General features: G+C 42.8%; 1 protein-coding gene across 1 annotated transcript in view; it reads right to left on the bottom strand.

The window, feature by feature from the left end:
- Window positions 1–20,491, bottom strand: part of GLI3 (GLI family zinc finger 3) — a 274,556-nt gene that overhangs the window by 109,091 nt on the left and 144,974 nt on the right. Inside the window, exon 4 of the mRNA XM_058439226.1 lies at window positions 3,275–3,380. Coding sequence (XP_058295209.1) covers window positions 3,275–3,380 — 106 coding nt within the window. The remainder of the gene's footprint in view (window positions 1–3,274; window positions 3,381–20,491) is intronic.

The raw sequence follows: 20,491 nt of genomic DNA, 5'->3' as shown, positions 1-20,491 counted from the left end.
ACGAAACATATTTCATTTTATGAGATTTTAATTTAATTCTGCACCATATCGTTGATGCCTTAATATAGGGTGGTTTATCTAAAAAAGAGGAGCAATTTATAAACCTCTTTCAATAGAATCTTTAATGATAGGATATGATAGCGTAATTATAGAAGCGCCTGCCCTTCTTCTAAACAGAGATCTGTCGGCATTTCCATCAACACAAATCCTTGTTTTTAGGAGACTCGTAATTTAGTTTTTAAAGCTGGCACCAGAAGAACAATTGTGTGTACAAAACAATGATAATATCTCCAAATTTTGTCTTCTTATAATTAAAAATATTTATTGCAAAAACTCAGTACTCTTCATTTGATCTCATTTTCTATAAGACAATTATATAGCAAACAGTTTGGAATTCAAGTTTTGGATGAAGTGATTTTACTTTCCTAGGTAACTGATTCATCCCTCAGCAAATACGTGCTTTTAAGATTTCTATAACCAAGCCACATTTGCCTCGATTAGCCTCCACTTTCAAGGTGATCACAGGTGTCTACTTATCATATCTCAGAAGGTGCAAGAGCAACCCAGGGACTCATAACTGAGCAAGGGCAGAATAGAAACTCCCAGTATTTTTCATGCCCCCCACTGCCTGGAATGTCAACCTTCAGCATTTATTTAGAGCTCTGTGCTTCACAGAGTGCTTACATGAACACTATTTCATTGAACTCTCCCTGTGATCTGAAGAGGTGGGTACAGCAGACAGCTTCATCTTCACATTATGAAACCAATACATGCAAAGGTCAGTGGCCAGAGTGCACAGCAGAAGAGAGTGGCAGCACAAGAACAGGAATTCGAGCTCTCTGACTGCTCCTCCACCGTCTCTCAGACTGGGCCAATGTCAGTGTCCACTGAGTGCCTTTTACAAAGTGCCTGACCAAGAGCTGGGCACTGCCCATGATACTAGCAGGGAGCAGTGACCGTTAACAAAAAATCACCAAGCAAGAGGAAAAGCATCACAATAAAGCTACATGCAAGGTGCTACAAAAACAGTCTCTGGGACGGCCCTTAAATTAGGCCTTGAGGATGAATATAAGCAGGAGTTCACCATGCAGAGAGGGAAGGCCACTGAGACCAATGCAGACAGAATGTCAGTCACAAAGACACAGAGGCGTGACATGCCCCAGCTTGCTGGGGCCCACTTCATAAGCATAGCGTCCACCCAGGGCCCTGCCAGGATGCACTAAAACCAGGCAGTCCCAGGAGGCCACAAACCCATAAGCTCACCATTCTCTGTGCCCGCAGCAATGATATTCCCTCTCAGAATCTTCCAGGACTTCCCTTTTGAGGCTCAGGATCATCTATCAGCTTTACATTATCAACCTTTTTGATAATTACACATTTAGGCTGCTAGAGAACCATTTAGTCAGATGCTAGTAAAGTATCCAAAGCCTGGCTAAAAAAGCAGGAAGAACTAAAATCCAAAGAAAACTCAGCTCAACAGTCACACCTGAAATGTGACTCCCCCGACTCTGTCTACGAGGATGGTCCAGATGTGACCCATCTTGTCTTGTGATGTTATCACCGTGGGCCAATGCAGGTCAGTAAGCAGGGCCTAGAACACACAGTGGGAGCTACAGGAGGGCTTGCTGTTATATTCTGCCATAGAACCAAGACTTGGGATTTTTATTGATAAATTCATGTTTGAATTTAATTACAAGACAAACTATAATGAATGCAGAGGAAATAGTTCAGCCTATTATATAAACTCATTTTTAAAAATTGCTCTAGAACATCATTTCTGAAAGAATGAAGAACTCCAAAATTCCATAGAAAATCTGACTTAAATTAACTATATTACAAAGGCTCCAGTCTGGGAGGAATTAGCCATCCATGTCTCCAAGGTCTATCTGGCCCTTGCATGCTCTGAACCATGGGGCAGATCCTCATCTGAGATCCATGTGGTCACATCTGTATCATAAAACCTCTGTATAATGGGGTGAATTACAGGTCATGTTTCAGGCTGAACTAGGAATTTCCTTCCCTTTGTATAGAGAATTTTAAATTGGCCTCCTGGTTTTATTAGAGGGTATTTTTAGCAGGCTTCAGAACCCTGTAAATACTTACTTGTGTTCCAGTGAAAAGTCAAAGGATAAGTCACAAGTTTCTGCATTCTCTCTCTATAAATACCCACTTCTCCTTTAATGCTTATAGAAGTCTGCAACACAGATTTATTACTTACCTCCAGGCAAATCTGCTCTGAAATTACAATTCAGTAATGGGAGATGGATCCAAAAAACTGTTGGTAAAATATTATATGTGTACTTGGGCATGTAGTTAGGATTGTTAATATCAATTAATTCTGTTCACAGAGGAGGACTTGTTTTAAAACAACTTCATTTTTCTTTGGCATAATATGTAATTACACAGCTGTAACTAATAGCCACGGAGATGCAATCTACCATCTGAATAACCAGCATTATTCTTCAAAGTATTATTTGTGCTTTTCTAACTTTACTGTCTCACAATAAAGGGTGATTATTAGATATGACTAAATGTATATATCAAGGCCGTTAGCAAGGGACAGCCCATCCCAGAGAGTGGCTCCAATTATTATGGTACATGACAGTTTTCTGGACAGTACTACAAAAGAATACTGTTTTACTTTGCAACTCCACCATCCTTTATTTCCTCCAAACCAAGGAAGATGGTATTTATTTCCAAGAGATTTCCTTTTTCCTTTTCTAATGTATGTTATCACTAGCATTCTTTCCTTTTATCTTTCTGTAAACCATGTGCTCGATCACATTTGCCATTTTGTTTGGCTGACATTCCCATCAATCAAGTGACTTTTGGTGTACTTACATAGGGGCTATGAAAATTTACCATAAAAATTTCATTACAATTCCTTGTGATCCCCAGAAAAGGACTTTCATGTTACAGAAATTTGAACATAACAAACTTCAAACCTAATGTCGACCAAATACATATTCTGAGTGGTAACTTTCCATTAGGCTTTTACTTTTTAATTTAGTATTTACAGCCCACAGAACACATGTCAGTAAAATATATAGGAAATACTTGTCGGCTACCTAGTATGACAGGCATTCCTCAGGAAGCAGCAGGGATTTGCTTCAGTGAACCCACGAACAGATAGGCTTGCTATATTTCAAAAGTAAATCTTACACTTCTATCACATCTTCAAAGCCCAGTGGACGTGCCATTAACAAAAAGTCCTGAGATGGTAAAAGCCAGTATCTCATTCCATTTCATTAATGAGGAAAGTGTTAATACTTACATATGCAATGGAGGAATCGGAGACGGATCGTAATGGTAACGGCCCTCATGATGTCTGGCATCAATTGGTACAGGAGGATGGAAGGCAGGGAAAAGATGAGGAGGGTCTGAAAAAAAGAGAGCCCAGTTTATATCAAATGAACACTTTCGAACAGCATTCCGATTCACAAAGCAACATTGCTATACTATTATATCTTCACTACCTACACTTAATCTAAGAATTTGTAAAAGAACTCTTTAAGATTAGTTATGAGGCTCTGTGAGGTACTCCAGCAGTATGACTGAGTAAGTAGTGCCTGCACCTACCTGAGAAGGCAGAGCCTGGGATTGACTGCAACTCAAACCCAGACACGAAAGCAAGAAAGAGAGGAATGACACAGGCTCCCTATCTTGAAAGACAGGCTGACCAGAGGAGAAGGGCTGAAGGGAGCCACAAAGCCAAGGGGAACAGATTAGAACGCACTTATTTGAAAAATAAAACTACATTGTCAAGTTAAGTTTTAGACAAAGACACTGTAATACAAACACCTGTTTCATTTCTCCCATGCTCACCATACTTTTAAGAGTGGAAAGGCTCGCTAGAATCTGTGGCTGATATATACACGCATACATGTGCTTCTTTTCTTTTTAACTTAAATACATATTCCCCTCCTTCTTGGCCTGGGCTAGGCCTCCATAGTCCCCACACAAAGGCAGCAAATCTATGCCCTGTCCAAGGAAACACTGTGCAGCCTTCCTGGAAGAGATAAGCTGACCCACTCAGACTCACAGACATCTAGAGCCAAACTCAGGGAATTTCTCCCAAGGTAGTGTTAACATTCACCTTGGACCCAGGCCCCCTCCTGCTTCTGCCTTTCCCTAGTCCAACGCTGCGGGTTCCTGAGCTGCTGGGTGTGTGCTCTTCCTTAAAAATAGCTCTCCCACCCCCACTTACTCCTAGTAACTCACACCCATTGTCGCTGAAAATAAACTTTTATTAAAAAAAAAATAGTGATTCACTGTAAAAACTGAAGAGAGTTTTAACAGATTTTATACTTAGAAGCATGACTGATGAGTCAAGGTTTTCCCAAGTTTCAAGAAACAAAATGAAGGGGTCCAAAACTTGGAGGTTTGACTCCATGGCTATGAAACTAAATACGACAGCAAAATGTGCCAGGACATGTTCTTCAAATGTGACGGGTCCACACTGGTCATGCTGGGAGCCTGCCCAGAGCTAACGCTGCTGAGGATTGGTGTGTACACCCACAAGCCTCAGAATGGCTTCCAGTTATTTTGCCCTGGTGCTGAGGGTAGCAGTCTCTAAAGGCAATTCCAAATGGGCCCCCTCTCCGTGGACAGGTTCTGATCGACCACCTAAGAATGCACAGAGCATCCCCACGGGGTGCGAGAGGCTGGGGGGCCATGCCAAACACACAGATTAGGATGAAGTCGGCTGCATCCCCTGAGGTCGGCAACACCGCCATCCCAACTGGGTGGAAAAGGATGATTATTAGATGTGTGTAATGTTGAATTCAGGTGGTTTTGATTTTCTTCCCTACCCATTTCTCTATTTCCAAATTTTCTTCAACAAGCAACTAGTAGAATATAAGCACAACAAACATGTTTTTAAAGTTATAGTACATTACTTCCCTTGTTTTGATTTTGTCCCTGCTGTCTTCAAGAATCTAAGACTCTGTTTATGAAGAAAAAAATCCAGTAAGAATAAAAATAACAATGAGCATAGCATTCATAGAAGCTCTGTGGTCTACCAGGGAAGGACCCGAGGCTGTAATTCTACAGTTTACCACCAGATCTAGAATCTAGAAAACTTCCCAGAGGACTATTTTACTGAAATGTCAATGACTCACCATACTTTGTGACTGTCATAAGATTGAGTAGGGAGGGAGTGGGTGGCATGGAAAGAGGAAGGAATCCCTTTGATCTTGTATCACTGTCACTGTAGTATCGTGATATACAACAATGCTGAAAATTCAACAGGTGAGGGATATACTAATGACCTGATCATTTATCACAGTTTTTTTGTTTTGTTTTGTTTTGTTTTTTTCTTTGAGACGGAGCCTCGCTCAGTCGCCCAGGCTGGAGTGCAGTGGCTGGATCTCGGCTTACTGTGAGCTCCGCCTCCCGGGTTCACGCCATTCTCCTGCCTCAGCCTCCCGAGTAGCTGAGACTACAGGCGCCCGCCACCATGCCCAGCTAATTTTTTGTATTTTTAGTAGAGACAGGCTTTCACTGTGTTAGCCAGGATGGTCTTGATCTCCTGACCTCGTGATCTACCCGCCTTGGCCTCCTAAAGTGCTGGGATTACAGGCGTGAGCCACTGCGCCCAGCCTCATTTATCACACTTTATACATTTTGTAAAGTCCATATAAAAATTGATTATATTTTAAGTTTACCACTTAGTAGTTAATATGAAAGGGTGTAGGTATTATTCTTTGTAATGTAAATATTGCAAGTTGATTTGGTAAGTTTGAAAGTTTAAGTTGAATGTTTATTCAGCAATGTTGGCACCTTCATTGCTGCACATAGCTCAGCCATCTTGACAATTAAAAGCCACCCTCCGTAGAGCCAAACATTCCATCTCATTTAACCATTTTCAAAGGAAATTATGCACCCTTCTTAAAACAACATAAAATCAAGTGGGGTCATCTTTTGCACTCATTTGAAAGCCTGACATATACTAGTTTATGTTTACTGATTTTAAACTTTAAAACAAACCCAAATCAATCAGATTCAAAGCTGGGTGAGGGTGGATGGCCATGAAATATGGGGGTGGCTCTTCTTTCTCTTCCACACCTTTCAGCTAATCACTGCAGATGCAAACATGCATGCCCCCTGCAGACTTCTTACTTAACACACATCATCTGCTCTTGGCAATCAGAGAAATAAACTTACTAGAACAGGGTGTGAATTCAGCATTCATAAAGTCTTACCCATCTCCTCAGGGCATCGCACATGCACCAGTTTATGCGGCTGTTTTGAGGGATACTGACAACTGTGTCAGAGTTGGAAGGTATTTTCACTTCTTTATTTCATGGCTTTTGGCTGTGTTCTGCATGATGAAATTCTCTCCACCAGGTAAGTGGGTGTCAACTGTATCTGGTTTTCTCTATGTGGGTGCAACTATGAATTATGACAAAGTACAAAACCACGTTTTTCGCTCAAAATGTGTGAATTTATTCCACATTTAATATATGCCTCATATATCCCCGAAGTAACAGTCACAATCTTTTATATGAGTGTTTATAATGAAGTTGCAGTGATTACGTGTACAGAGTGAAGACCAACCAGTTAATCCCATAAAATCAAAAGCGTGTAACCAACAAGTATAAAATTATCTTCCTCAAGGAAAACCTACAGTGCTATCACGGACATTTAAAAGACACTGCCATCTTCTCATTTTCAAGAACTTATTCTTTCAGGGTTTAAATTTTCTCTCTCTCACCCTCTCTCCCTCTTTCAGAATAAAGGAGAAAATGACCTAGCACTGCAACAATAAATTTGAGAGGAAAATAAAAAACACAATTACTGGGACACTAAGTAGTCATTTCTCACTGTTGAGTCCACAGTGTTCTGTGAATTTAAAAGTTAATTCTGACTGAAAATATGTGATGTGTCTTATAACACCGTTTGCACCAAATTCTTAACGTTTATTTATGTCCCAAGAAAATTTATGAATTCTGCATTCGAGAATTATGTTTAAATAAAGAACAGAAAATTAATGGATAAGATCTGATTTGACCAAAGACATCTGGTTTTGGTTTAAGTGTCTCACTGTTTCTACATTTCCCCTCTTGATTACATTTAAAATAACTTATCCTGGATTGCAGAAGTCTGTGTGGACAATTATACCTTGTGTTGGTTATTAGTAGAAATCACACCTCTTAAGCCACTTTCTGGGAAAATGCAATGGAACACCCCTCTTCCAATTCAAGACGTACTCGACTATAGCTTAACAGGATAAATGAAGAATGAAAAGCAGTATGGGCATGCCCTGTAACATACGTGGATCCCATGACATTAATCCTAACACGTTTCTCGAAAAATGCTCCTGAATCCTCAAACGTTGAGTACTTGCCTCGCTGGCGTCTCGGTTTGTCGTTTCTATGTGGCTCAACGGCATATTCCATCACCGGCCCAAAAAGCTGTCCAAGAAAACCCACATGACGAGAACAGGCCCTTGTCACCAGAGCCGCCATAATTACCCAGCTCGCAGTTTATTATTTACACATGAGCAGCGCAGCTGTGACGCATCATAACTCAAGCGTATGTGTAATAAGTTACTGCGCCGCAGCCATCTCCTGCCCTGCCCCTTGACAAAACACCACATGATGACTTCTCCAAAGTCAGGCGAAAACTGCTGAAGCAGAAGGAAGTGCCACGAAACCTGGCTACCTCCTATTTATCATACAATTTCCTGACTGATGGCTCCACAAACCAGCTGCTAAGTGCTGTGTACTCTACTGTCAGCAAACTAACGGGGTAAATGGAAGACAGGGAGAATAATGTGCAGAACTGGTGGAATCAATTTTACGGAGGGAATTAAAATTCTACCAGGTGGGGGCGGGTCTGTGGAGCAGTGGTAAGCAGTCAACTGTACAACTTATGGCTTTGCAACTTATGGTTGCAAAGATGATTTATTACAGACCTGCGAGAGGTTTGACTATTGTACCCGAGTCCTCTTACACTAAACAGAGATTTGGAGAGTGTGTACTCTCCCAGGCTTGAATGGAATAGTCTTTAAACCCTATAAATATGTAATTGGCTTGACACATGTTTAAATTGAAATGCATAGCAAAAATATTTGTGCTGGGTAGAGTTGTCAGTATTCCATTTCACACTGGCTGTCATCACGTTGAGCATTAAGGGTCTCATTAGGAATGAGAGGCATTGATTTTTAGGTCTCTTCACAACAGCCTGGGTTGATCATAAAACCTGTAGCCAGAGAATAACCGAGAAAGACACTTGGAGATTTATCTCTAGTTGCATCCTTCTCCCAAGAAATAGTTATAGTATCCTCAGGCTATAAGATCTCTTGGATGCCATCCTGGGAAACTGTCTTTTAAGGTTTGAAATTTACATACAAAAATTGCAGATTAAAAAAGAGAGATCAAAGTCTCTCAGTTAGTGCCCTGAAGGAGTAATTCACCAAATGATACTTGAATGGTCTGAAAGTGTCTGGGAAACAGTGCAAGAGTAAACTGCCAAGTGCAGAAGTCCTCATGGGTGATTTAAATACTGAAGTCGTCTGCACCCTGGCCTTGGAATTTACTCACCAGAGCTAGAGATGATTTTCTGTCATTAGAGTTAGCCCTGCCTGTAGGAATGGCCAGTCACCTCAAACTCATTCAATCATCTGCCATCAGCAGAAATATCATTAAACAGCATCCTCTATGCTACAACCAAAATCACCATCCAGCTTCCATAAAATGAAAGGTCTCAAGCAGGAGAGGGAGAGAAGAGAGAGAGAATGAGAGATTCGACTGCCAAGGAACTCACTCTAGTGAGATGGTAGAGAGGCAGCCCAGGCCTCATCACTGTCTCTTCCCACCACGGAGCTTCTCCAGTCATCATCCTCATGCCTGCAAGACCTTTTTCCAGGGCTCAGTGCACTGTGGGAGGCCATTTGGACTGACTCCAAGACGCAGACTGACTGACTTACTCAGACAACCTTGCAATTCCTGCCTATGGATGACATGGCACCGGAAATGAGCTGATCGGCCCTCTGAGGACACCCCAGGTAACCTGACAAGGAGAGTCTAGAGCAATGTGTTTTGAGCAAGGCAGTCTGTGGCCCGCCATGATCTACGCGAGCGGAATCTAAGGAGTGCTACCCCACAGGGCCCCGCTGAGGACTTGCTGGGCAGAATCCCCATGGCATCACCTCATGGAGCACTAGGAATCTTTTTTCTGGTCTCACAAGCATATTATGTGGGGTTAGAAACTCCTCCAGAATCATCAGAATGAGACATTTAGATGATCTTCTATAGGGTAATGCAAATTTAAAGAAGCTGTGGCTCTAGCATACTCTAGAAATCTTGCAGAAATGCCCTGAATCTTTTTTTTTTAATTATCTATTATTTTTTCACTTTACACAATGGCAGGAGCCTTAACTTGAAGAGTATATGCTATAGGAGGAATCTGCAAACTATCACATGTGGGCCGGTTTAAGTTATGTTTTAATTTTTTAATTTTTATAGGTACATAGTAGATGTACATATTTATGGGTCACATGAGATATTTTGACACAGGCATGCAACACATAACAAGCATATCAGGGCAAATGGGGTATCCATCACCTCAAGCATTTATTATGTGTGCTATAAACAATCCAATTATACTCTCTTCATTATTTTAAAATGTACAATTAAATTGCTTTTGACTATAGTCACTATGCTGTGCTAACAAACACTGGGTCTTATTCAATCTTTCTATTTTTTTTTTTGTCCCATTAACCATTCCCACTCCCTGCTCAACCCCCACTATCCTTCCTAGCCTCTGGTAACCATCAGACTATTCTCTATCTCTCTGAGTTCAATCATTTTAATGTTTAGGTCCCACAAATAAGTGAGATCAAGTTCTTTCTGCACCTGGCTTATTTCACTTAACATCATGACCTACAGTTCATCCACGTTGTTGCAAATGACAGGATTTCATTCTTCTTTATGCCTGAATAGTACTCTACTGTGTATATGTACCACATTTTCTTTACCCATTCATCTGTTGATGGAGACTTAGGTTGCTTTGCAAATAAAGTTTTATGGGAATACTGCCATACTCATTTGCTTACATATTGCCTGTGGCTGCTTTCCCACACCAACAACAGAGCTGACCAGCTGAGACAGGAAACACATGGCCTAACACATTTGTTATCTTATCCTTTATGGAAAAAGGTTGACAAACCCTATTCCAGTGTACCATGATAAAGTAGTTTGCAGAAATTATTACATTTTGGAAAAAAACATATATCAATTTTTTCTTTATTGTGTTGTTTAAGCGATAACACTAAGTATGTCAAATATTTTCAATGCACTTTCTTCATATGCTAACTTGTGTGACTGACTTAATATAGTAAAAGTGTTCATATTAATCATTAATCAATAGACATCTCATCTAATTTTAGCAAAACCTGTAACAAGTAGACAAATTTCAAGATAATGGATGAAATTAACCATATATCTAGCAATAATAGCAGTAGCTAAGCATTTGAAAATTTAAGTTATCTTATAAATTAAGTAAAACAAATACAAGTTTACATAAAACGCCAATTAACAACAAAAACTAAGCTATTTCTAAAACCCAATAAGCTTTTACTTCTGGCAACTACCCGACAGTCTTGACTCCTGGTCTATAAACTTCCACGGACATTCTCCACTACTCAAATAGCAAGTTTTTTACAATTTCTTTTGTGTAAGCATGCAGACTATTAAACTAATTAGTATTTTAGACCTAAATGCTACCCATCACTACACTCTGGTCACACCCACAATTCATCCTTTTTTTTTAAACAGTCAGATAGATCCCTTCTGTGCTCCTCAACAAACGTGATCATGTGTTTCCCACAAGAAAATGCCAAATGGTCCTCTGCAAGTGAACTGACAAAAGAAACCTCTGCCTTTACTGCTTCAAGTATGTCCTCAGTCGTGAACCAACAATTGATCTCGCCCCTTTCTGGAAACTTCTAACTTCTTCTGTCTGTAAGTCTGCATGTTTCTCCCTTCAAGATCACATCCAGTGGATGCCCAGTGGTAGAAAGAGAACCACATCTACCTACTGGCTGACCAACCATATCCTTCCAAACAGAGACTCTGGAATGTGTCTTGCCTGTGATTCCACATATATGCATCCAACATTTTTGTTGTTTTCAGCTTTCCTGCCAGGATAAGAGAGAAAAAATAACCAGAGGGAAAGGCAGCAAAGAGAAATAAGGAAAGGTTTACATCCATTCTAGCTGAACTGCAGAACTCTCTCAGGGAAATCACATGCAAACATAAAGGAATCACTTAAAAGTGACAAATCTGTTTACTTTGAAATATGCTAATGGTGGATTTTCAGTGACAATAAATAAGCTTGGAAATTAAAAATGGAAATCAGTTACTAGTGACAAATTTTTAAATCAATGACTGTATTTTTGTATCCCAAAATTCAAAAGTCACAGTTATAGCTCTAAAAATATACATTGGGTTTTTTTTTTTTTTTTTTTTTTTTTTAGATTGAGTCTCACTCTATTGCCCAGGCTGGACTGCAGTGGCACAATCTCAGCTCACTGCAACCTCCGCCTCCCGGGTTCAAGCGATTCTCGTGCCTCAGCCTCCCGAGTAGCTGGGATTACAGGTGCCCACCACCATGCCCGGCTAAGTTTTGTATTTTTAGTAGAGACGAGGATTCACCATGTGAGCCAGGCTGGTCTCAAATGGTTATGAAATGAAAGCAGAAGAGGAAATTTTTCCATAAAAAGTGTTTGGTTATCTCAGATCTAACTACAGAGACCCTACAGTCAATAGAATCAGAAGTTTAAACTAAGCCTGTTTAGTTAGGAAACCAACAACTGATCCACAAAGGGGAGGTCTGGAAGTTGTATTCTATTCAAAATTAATCTGCTGCAAAAAGAGCTTTCAGTGTTGCAAAACTAGCAGAAGCAGGTAGGGGGATGTGAAAGCAAAATAACATAGTATATTTTATAATAGTATACATCTTCTTAAGGAATCCTCTTGACATAAAATAAGCATTCCCCAAACGTTATTGTTATTCTCCTAAGTCTTGTTTCTTTTTTAAGTTCTATTATCAAGACAATCCTGAGAACTAAGAAGGGAAAATTTTATTATCCACTCAAAAAAGCTAAATGATCTACCCAGTGTTGCATAAAACTATGGCCTTATGATGCAAGTTTGGTGCTCTTTCTATTCCAATACCAGAGCACACCGGACTTGGCACTTCAAACGTGATCCCTGCCAGGGCAGGGAAACCCAGGTACCTTCATGAACTGTCAATTCTGCCTGGGAGGCGGCAACCCTGAGGAGCTCTCAGGCAGCACAAACGCAGGCCTGCCAGAGACTGTCGGGGCTCAGGCTCAGCGTATCAAGAGGTTTACCCTTGTCTTCACAGTTGCACAAGAGAGAATGCTGTCACCAATCATAAAGAATCACTTCCAGAAATATTTGGAAGTCTCTGGAAGACCAGCAGTATTTCAAGAGTATGCTGGTTGGCAACTTTGTAGCAATTAAGAAATGAATGAGGCACATTCATTTTGCTCAAAACCAGGCAAGAAGCTCTGAAGGATTATTGACTCTGCTTCTTTTATCTGGACCATCCACTCCATCTGCAGTTCCTGTCAATCAACAACTAAAGGTCTTCCAAGGTTTGCCCCATAAATAGTAATTAAGAAAAATAATAAAACAATCATGATGAGCACAAGTGCAATTCACTGAATACTTTAATGCAGGTCAGGCAATGTGCAGTGCCTTTTAGATTCACCTCATTTATTTCTTCCTGCAGCCTGACCCTGAGAAGCAGGCACTATTCATATGCCCATTCTTATGGATGGGGAAACTGACCTTCTCCAGTGTTACATGGGGAGACAGTACTAGACCTGTGTGTCTTTCTTACTTCAGGACCAGGGCTCTTAGACATTCCACTTCCTGACACAACAATGTCACAGTTAAGGCTTTTTATCATAGCTTATCTAAACTATACTCCCCACACCAGCATCCCTAAAACCAAGTCTGAATCATATCCCTCCCTTCTCCCAAAATGTATAGTAGCCCAAGATAGCCTCTCCACTCCAGCCCAAGCTCTTCACCGTGAATTTCAGGCCCCAGCCACCAAGCTCTGTCCAGGACACCTCCCAGTCCGAGAGTCAGTGCCCCCTCAGGCACCATGCACTTCATGGCTTACAGTGTCCCCTCAGCTGAGGACAAATTCCCTCTTACCCAAGTCTTACCCCCTCTTCAAGACTCAATACAAACACCACCCCCTCCGTCAGGCTTCCCAGGGGCTCCGTGGGATCGCGTGCTCCTTCCTCCCTTCTCCATAATTCAGGTTGGCCGGAACCAGTAGGGACAACCCGAGGAATTCTACTTGGACCCACATCATGTCCTCCCCACCGCCTTGCCCTCTGAGGGCCTTGTGCTCACCCTCAGTGCACTTCCTCAGACAAGCATACATTTACTGAATACGGAGCTTATACCAACACAGCCATGGGAGTGAGCACACCATGCTGCCTTTCCTGCCAGGCAATATGGAGACAAGTCCCTGCTAGGGTGCACACACCCACAAGTCAGAACTGTCTTCTTTCCCTCCCAGGAGGTCTGGGGTGTGAGGGCAGAAGAGGCCCACTTATCCGTGTATACCCAGCAGGAACTCAATAAACGTCTGTTCTAGGAAAGGTGAAAAGGGCAAGGAAAGACATGAAAGGAAACTGAGGCCACGCAATGACAGTGGTGGACCAGGCCAGCCATCCCTACTGGAAACTGCAGGACACTTCCATCTACCTAAGGGGCCTCCAACAACAGGCAAAATGAGGGGAACCCACAGGTATGGGCTCTCTCCTCTTTGGAATCCTCCCTGTGCAGGTTTTTGCATGCTTCCCATGTTCAGAGTGAGCCCAGGGCCAAGGCCCAGCAGATGCATGCACACTCTGGACCAAATCCTAGCACTCTGAAGGGCAGCTTCCAGCCTGACCAGGCTGCCTGCCTTCTGCTGGGCAGTGAGTAACTTCATGTGGGCACCTCACCACCCTACCCCACGCCACCACCTCTAAGACAGGGCAGACACTGATGGGTGCTCAGCAATCACACTCCTGGTTGGGACCTTTTGACTCGGAATGCCCTTTCTCATCAGGGAAACACTGATGGCTCCAGTGAATTCAGGATACTTGATCAGGCTGCTAACACCCATATGGAAAAAGCTCTTTGACACAAAAGGTTGGAGGTCAAAAGTTTAAAAGCTCGTGACAGAAATGACAGGGCCCCTTTGCCCCCACCACCATCTACTTTTTTTTTGTCAATAACATCAAAGGCTCTGGCATGTACTTAATGCTATTATTGTTACGCTTTGGAATCCACTGAAATTCCAGCATGTTTACTGCACATTGGGAGCATTAAAAGGCTCCACTTTCTTGTCCCTTAAACTCTGAACTCTCACTGTCTAAGAAGCATCATTGTTTGCAGAAACACATAAAGCTTTAAAGCAAAGAGTTTGTTTTAAGGGTTTCTTTCACCATGACTGTAAAATAATAAAGCACACGACGTGGCTTCCTTGAAAGGATGAGCAAGGAAATGATAGAAAAGGGAGAGAATCCCCCACTGCTTAGGAAGAAAAAAACCCACTTCACATTTCTTGGCTCATCGGAGTACAAGTAGAAAACATTCCCCATTTTTCTTCTATTTCTCCTTTCTCTGCAACCCTATGTTAGCCACAAGCTGCACATTTTATACACACCTCAAAGACATTGGCTATGTGAGCATCTATCGAATGGTATCATCTGAAGGAGTCCGAAATACCTTTCTTCTTTAGAATGCCTTCTCAAGTCCACCGTCCACTCTGCAGCTACTTCATACTCATTCCTGGATGTGCAGATAAAAAGCCCCACAGCTGCCTGCAGGCTGGATCAGAACTACTCCAAGCTCCACTCTCTGAAGTTCCCACTAGTGGCTTCCTCTCTTGTTGGCTACCCTTCCCTTCCTCGCTATCTCATCTGGCTTCCTATCTTGATTCTTAGCTTAATTCCAGTTGGAATGCTGAATAAATTTCAGACTATCTCTGACCATCCACCCCTTAGAGCACCTGCTCCTATGGTAATGCCTTGGATGTCTAACCTGTGCTATAGGCAAGAGGCACCCTGCCTGGGCCCGCAAGCCCACCATGCCCATAAAAGGCAGAGGCCACTCATTGCCCACTCTTCCCCTCCATGATTCCTGCAGTCCAGACAAGCTAATATGCTCAGACACATCCCAGAGAAATTCACTTTGCCAGCGTTCTCTTTTAGGACTGGGGAGGATGATAGGCTTGGGGATGTCAACAAACCTATTCAGCTGGGCTCTGTTGGGGACTCTCCTCCCTGGGAAGGCAATGGTCCTGAGGCTGCTTTCACTGAGCCGAGGCCGCTAGCTGTCTGCTGCCTGTGCTTCACTGAGGCCTCAAGCTCTCTTGCGCACTTCCGCTTCTGCAGCTTTAGCAGTGATCTCACTGGCCCTTCATCTGGACTCAGCAGCTGCTCACCTTCTCTAAAAAGACTCAGGCTCTAATGTGATCTCCATCTGAGTCCTCTCCTCCCTCTCTACAAAGTGACCCCTGGCTTCTAGACCAGTCTTCATAAACTATACTTGGTAGATATCTGATGTCAATGATGTCCATGTGCTCTAAGGGCCCCTAAGGACAGAGAACACGGTCGACTTCTGGAGTCTGCATCTATACCTTGTACGCCTAGGTCCACACCTACAGCCCTAGGGACTACAGCCTCAACACATGGATGCGTAATAGTGGACACACTCACACAAAGATGACCCCAATCTGCATTTCCTCAATGAGTTTCCACTAATCAGAGGGTGTAGTCTACACTCATTTCGAGAGTGCAAGACTGCTTCTCATGCTTCTTTGCTGTTTGCAAGTGTTACTAATGACTTGAAGCATGATAATACGGGATTTAAACAAAACATTTGAAACAAAGCATGGATTTAATAACTGACACTAGGCAACAGACCAAATTGATGGGAACCTACTGGTCATCTTGACACCAATATATACTTGTACAGAATTTATCACCCTCAATATGAATCCTTAGAAAAGCCATCCTTTCTACTGAGTTTCCCCTTCTCCAAAATCAGGAAAAGGCCAAATACTCAGCACACTGAATGATGCATGCTGCAACCCTTGGCTGGTACACCCTTCCCACGGGAATTTGTCTGCTCTTCATTTCACCCAAGGCAGCTGAAAAGGCTCCCTCATTTAAAGACATATTTTCTAGATTTCTATAAAAACAAATTAAGATAATCACTACAGCTATAATATAAATTTTCTTTCATCCATAAAATAAGGCTAGTAAGACTTAACTCTGTTGACTCCACAAAGTTGTACAAGGCCCCAGGTGACATAGGTGGAGGTGGTTCATAAATTCTAAATAACAGTCATGCATCTCTCAACAATGGGATGCATTCTTAGAAATATGTCCTTAGATGATTGTGTCATTGTGTGAACATCATGGAGTGCACTTACACACACCTAGATGGTGGAGCCTACTACATATCCATGCTGTATGGTATAGCCTATTGCTCGTAGGCTATAACGGTACGGTAGCATGTCCCCATACTGAATCCTGTAGGCAACCATGACACAATTATAAATATTGGTATATCTAAGCATATCTAAACATAGAAAAGGTACAGCCAAAATACAGTATTAAAATATTTTTAAAATGCTGCACCTATATAGAGCACTTACCATTAATGGAGCTTGTAGGACTGGAAATTGCTCTGGGTGAGTGAGTGAGTGAGTGGTGAATGAATGTGAAGACCTAGGACATTCCTGTACAGTACTGTTGACTTTATAAACACTGTACACTTATGCTGCACTAAATTTGTGAAAAGTGACTGTAAATTTACGAAAAGTAAAGTACTATGACGTTATGATAGCCACAATGTCACTAGGTGATAGGAATTCTTCAGCTCCATTATAATCTTATGGGACCACTGTCTTACATGTGGTCAGTCCTTGACCTGAATATCCTGAGGCAGCACGTGACTGTACCCACGTTTAAGAAGTCACTGTTCCTTCCAAGTCCTTCTTCCCCAACATAAACATCCAAGTTACCATGAGAGTCAACAACTTTATGTGGGTGTCTTCAGCTTTGCAAGTAATCTGAAGGTTCAGGCCATGCTTCTCTCTTGCCCTCAAGCCTTCTCTGATCATAAGACCCAGGAAGAGTCCTGCATATCTCTGTCCGTAAGTAAGGTCTGTGGCAAGGACCTCACTCTGTCTCCTGAACTTCACAGTAGACAGACACTGTCCTCAGCTTAACCTTCAGGGAAAAGAAAATAAGTTACAGCTACAAATATGCTCAAAAAAGAACTATCATTTACTGAGCACTCACACGTGCTAAGGACTGCCCTAAACACTCTTCATATATTTTCTTGTTTATACCACATGACAATCCAAGGAAGTAGGTATTCATATCCTATTTTGCAAATGAGAAAATAGGGATAGAGAAGGTAAGAAGTTAAAGTCACTCAGTTAGGAACTGACGAAGCTTGGCCTCCAGTCCAGATGTTCCTGACTACAGTGCTCTGTAAGCTACAGCAGGGCCAACTACCTAGGCATGGGGCCTGTGCAGCCCCTGGGCCTGTGGTCAGAAGGGCCCGAGCATGGTTTAACGTTACACGCAGTAGCCAGCCTGAAATTCTTAGTAATTTTTCAACAAGGGCTCCCCATTTTCTTTTTGCACTGGGCCTCACAAACTATGGAGCTGGTCCTAAGTACAACTGTATTTCCCACAAAACTACTCCCACTTCCAACCTTCTCTGCTTCACCCTTGCCAACAACAAAAGCTAAAAGCTGCTAACAGACATTGTCATGGATACACTGGGTGATCACATACATCCCGCCCTCACTGCCCAGGTACAGGTCCCCTACTTCACCCAGGCCCTGCCTAAGGCTTACACTTTGGTCCCCTTGCCCCAGTCGCTCAGACACTTCTCCCAGGCACCAGGGACCCAGCCTAGCAGGCAGCAGGCCCCTAACCAGGCCAGATCTGGCAGGCAGGACACGGGCCAGACATCAACCCCACGATGATGCTCTCTTGCTGCCACTGGGGCCTGCGCACACTGTGCTAACACAGTCGCCATCCACCTGCCCGCTGTCCTGAGGGCTAATTGGGCTTGTTTAGACCGAACACAGCAAAAGTCCCTCTACACAGAAATAAATCACAATTACTAACTGCAAGAATCCAGCCGCTCTCTTCTCCCCTCGTGGCTGCTGCAGAGGAATTCCCAGGCCAGCCAGGACTAGCACAAAAGCCCCAGACTGGGCTGCAGCAATATCCGCTCGCTCGGCTCAGTTTATTATTTAAACAGTTCCTTAACGACTCTTCCCGGAGGTGAGTGAGGCCAAACTGTTTTCCTTCCCTCCACAAAGCAGATATGCATGGCTTATTTGAATGTCTCCAACGTTTACTTTAGTCCCCAGTTAAATACCTTCTACCACAGAGTCAAACAAACAGTTCACTTCATTAGAAAGGCAAACAATTTAGCAAGAGAATACCACCAGCACTTGAGGGGAACCAAGCTGGGCCTTGAAACCCTCTGCCCGGGAAGCAGGGCCGGTGGCAGCCCAGGCAACAGTGCGTGGAGCTCACTTCAAAAGCCTTTGCACAAATACTTCACACATTCACTGGTAATTAACAGATAACCCCGAAGAGATTATCTGCCACGCAGCCAAGGACCCTGGAGGATTATCCACACCACCCGTGCAGGAGAAGGCAGAGTCCAAGAGCACACCTTTTTCTCTGCAAATGCAAGTGGATAAAGTCATCCGAGAAAACACCAAAGTGAGCAGCTACACCTCCCCTACCCCGGTGAAAATAATAACGAAGCAACACCTCATTAAGATAATTACTAATTTAAGCAACAGCCAGAAGTTGTGCCTGAGAAAAACACACGGGCTGGAGCAGCAAGAGGACACAGGGATGGAAAGTTCAGGACAAGAACCAGGGCAGGAGCGCAAAGCCCGTGGTGTGCTGTCAGGATTCCAGCTCAGGAGTGAAGACAACGCTGTTCCCAACAAAGACTTGGGGCACACTGAAAGCACTGTGGGGGCTGACCGTGAGCAGGTTAGAGTCTGGGCCCTTCTTTGCGAGAGACCCCGAGGCAGGGTCAGCTGCCCATTGAAGTTTGAAGCCATCTGTCACACAGCAGGCAAGCCCTGACTCTCAGTCCAGTGGGCACCGCACTGCCCTGGCTTTTATCTCAGAACCACAGGAGGAATGCACCAGGGTCAGCTCTTCAGTTGACCAACAGATGACAGGTTATACCTATCCATCCAAGGCACAGGATTTGGGGCTCATCTTTTATTTTATTTCATTTTATTTATTTATTTATTTATTTATTTATTTATTTATTTATTTATTTATTTATTTATTTATTTATTTATCGAGATGGAGTCTTGCTCTGTTGCCCAGGCAGGAGTGCAGTGGCACGATCTCAGCTCACTGCAACCTCCATCTCTGGAGTTCAAGCAATTCTCCTGCCTCAGCCTCCTGAGTAACTGGGATTACAGACACCCGCCACCATGATTGGCTAATTTTTGCATTTTTACCAGAGACGAGATTTCACCATGTTGACCAGGCTGGTTTCAAACTTCTGACCTCAGGTGATCCACCTGCCTCGGCCTCCCAGAGTGCTGGGATTACAGGTGTGAGCCACCGCGCCTGGTCGGGCTCTTGTTTTTAAAAACAGAGGGGGTCCCAGCGTGGGCAAATTACCTGAGGTCAGGAGTTCGAGACCAGCCTGACCAACATGGAGAAACCCCATCTCTACTAAAAATACAAAATTAGCCCGGGGTGGTGGCACATGCCTGTAATCCCAGCTACTCGGGAGGCTGAGGCAGGAGAATCACTTGAACCCAGGAGGCGGAGGTTGCAGTGAGCTGAGATTGCTCCATTGCACTCCAGCCTGGGCAACAACAGCAAAACACGTCTCAAAAAAAGAAAAAAAAAAAGGTTCCCTTCTCTTTTCTACGTAAGAAACACATATACCCACCACCACTGTCCCCCACATATACGGGTACCACAATAGTAGACAGCAACATTAAACAAAAATGGGGTGGGTGGTGCAGCTGTTCCTATTATACTTAAATTTGGGGTTTCACCCATGCTGTGGCTGTTCTGGACAGGGTCAGATTAAGCAATTTCAGTGCTTATGGCTCTTAAGAATTTGGCAAACCTCAAATGCCAACTGCAATAAATCATACAAGTCTCTATTATAACTATAAATCACTCATGAAATTTAATACTGTCATGAAGAGTAATTAAATGCTAATATAATAAATTTACAAAAGGAAAAAACAAACACATTAATGGAGAATCTTAAGAGTTAGAGAACACTCCTGTATTGCAGCTTTGAGAAAAATCTTTGTCCCCAAAGAATAAACACTGTTTTCTTATCCAAAGCCAGAGGTCCTCAGGAGGTGAAAATCAGGAAAGGGCCACATTCCCCAAATAAACTCAGGACTG

The sequence above is a fragment of the Hylobates moloch genome, unplaced genomic scaffold, assembly GCF_009828535.3.
Source record: "Hylobates moloch isolate HMO894 unplaced genomic scaffold, HMol_V3 SCAFFOLD_1, whole genome shotgun sequence".
Lineage (NCBI taxonomy): Eukaryota > Metazoa > Chordata > Mammalia > Primates > Hylobatidae > Hylobates > Hylobates moloch.
Note: the sequence above shows the minus strand (reverse complement) of the source record. Positions and strands in the feature narration are given on the sequence as shown.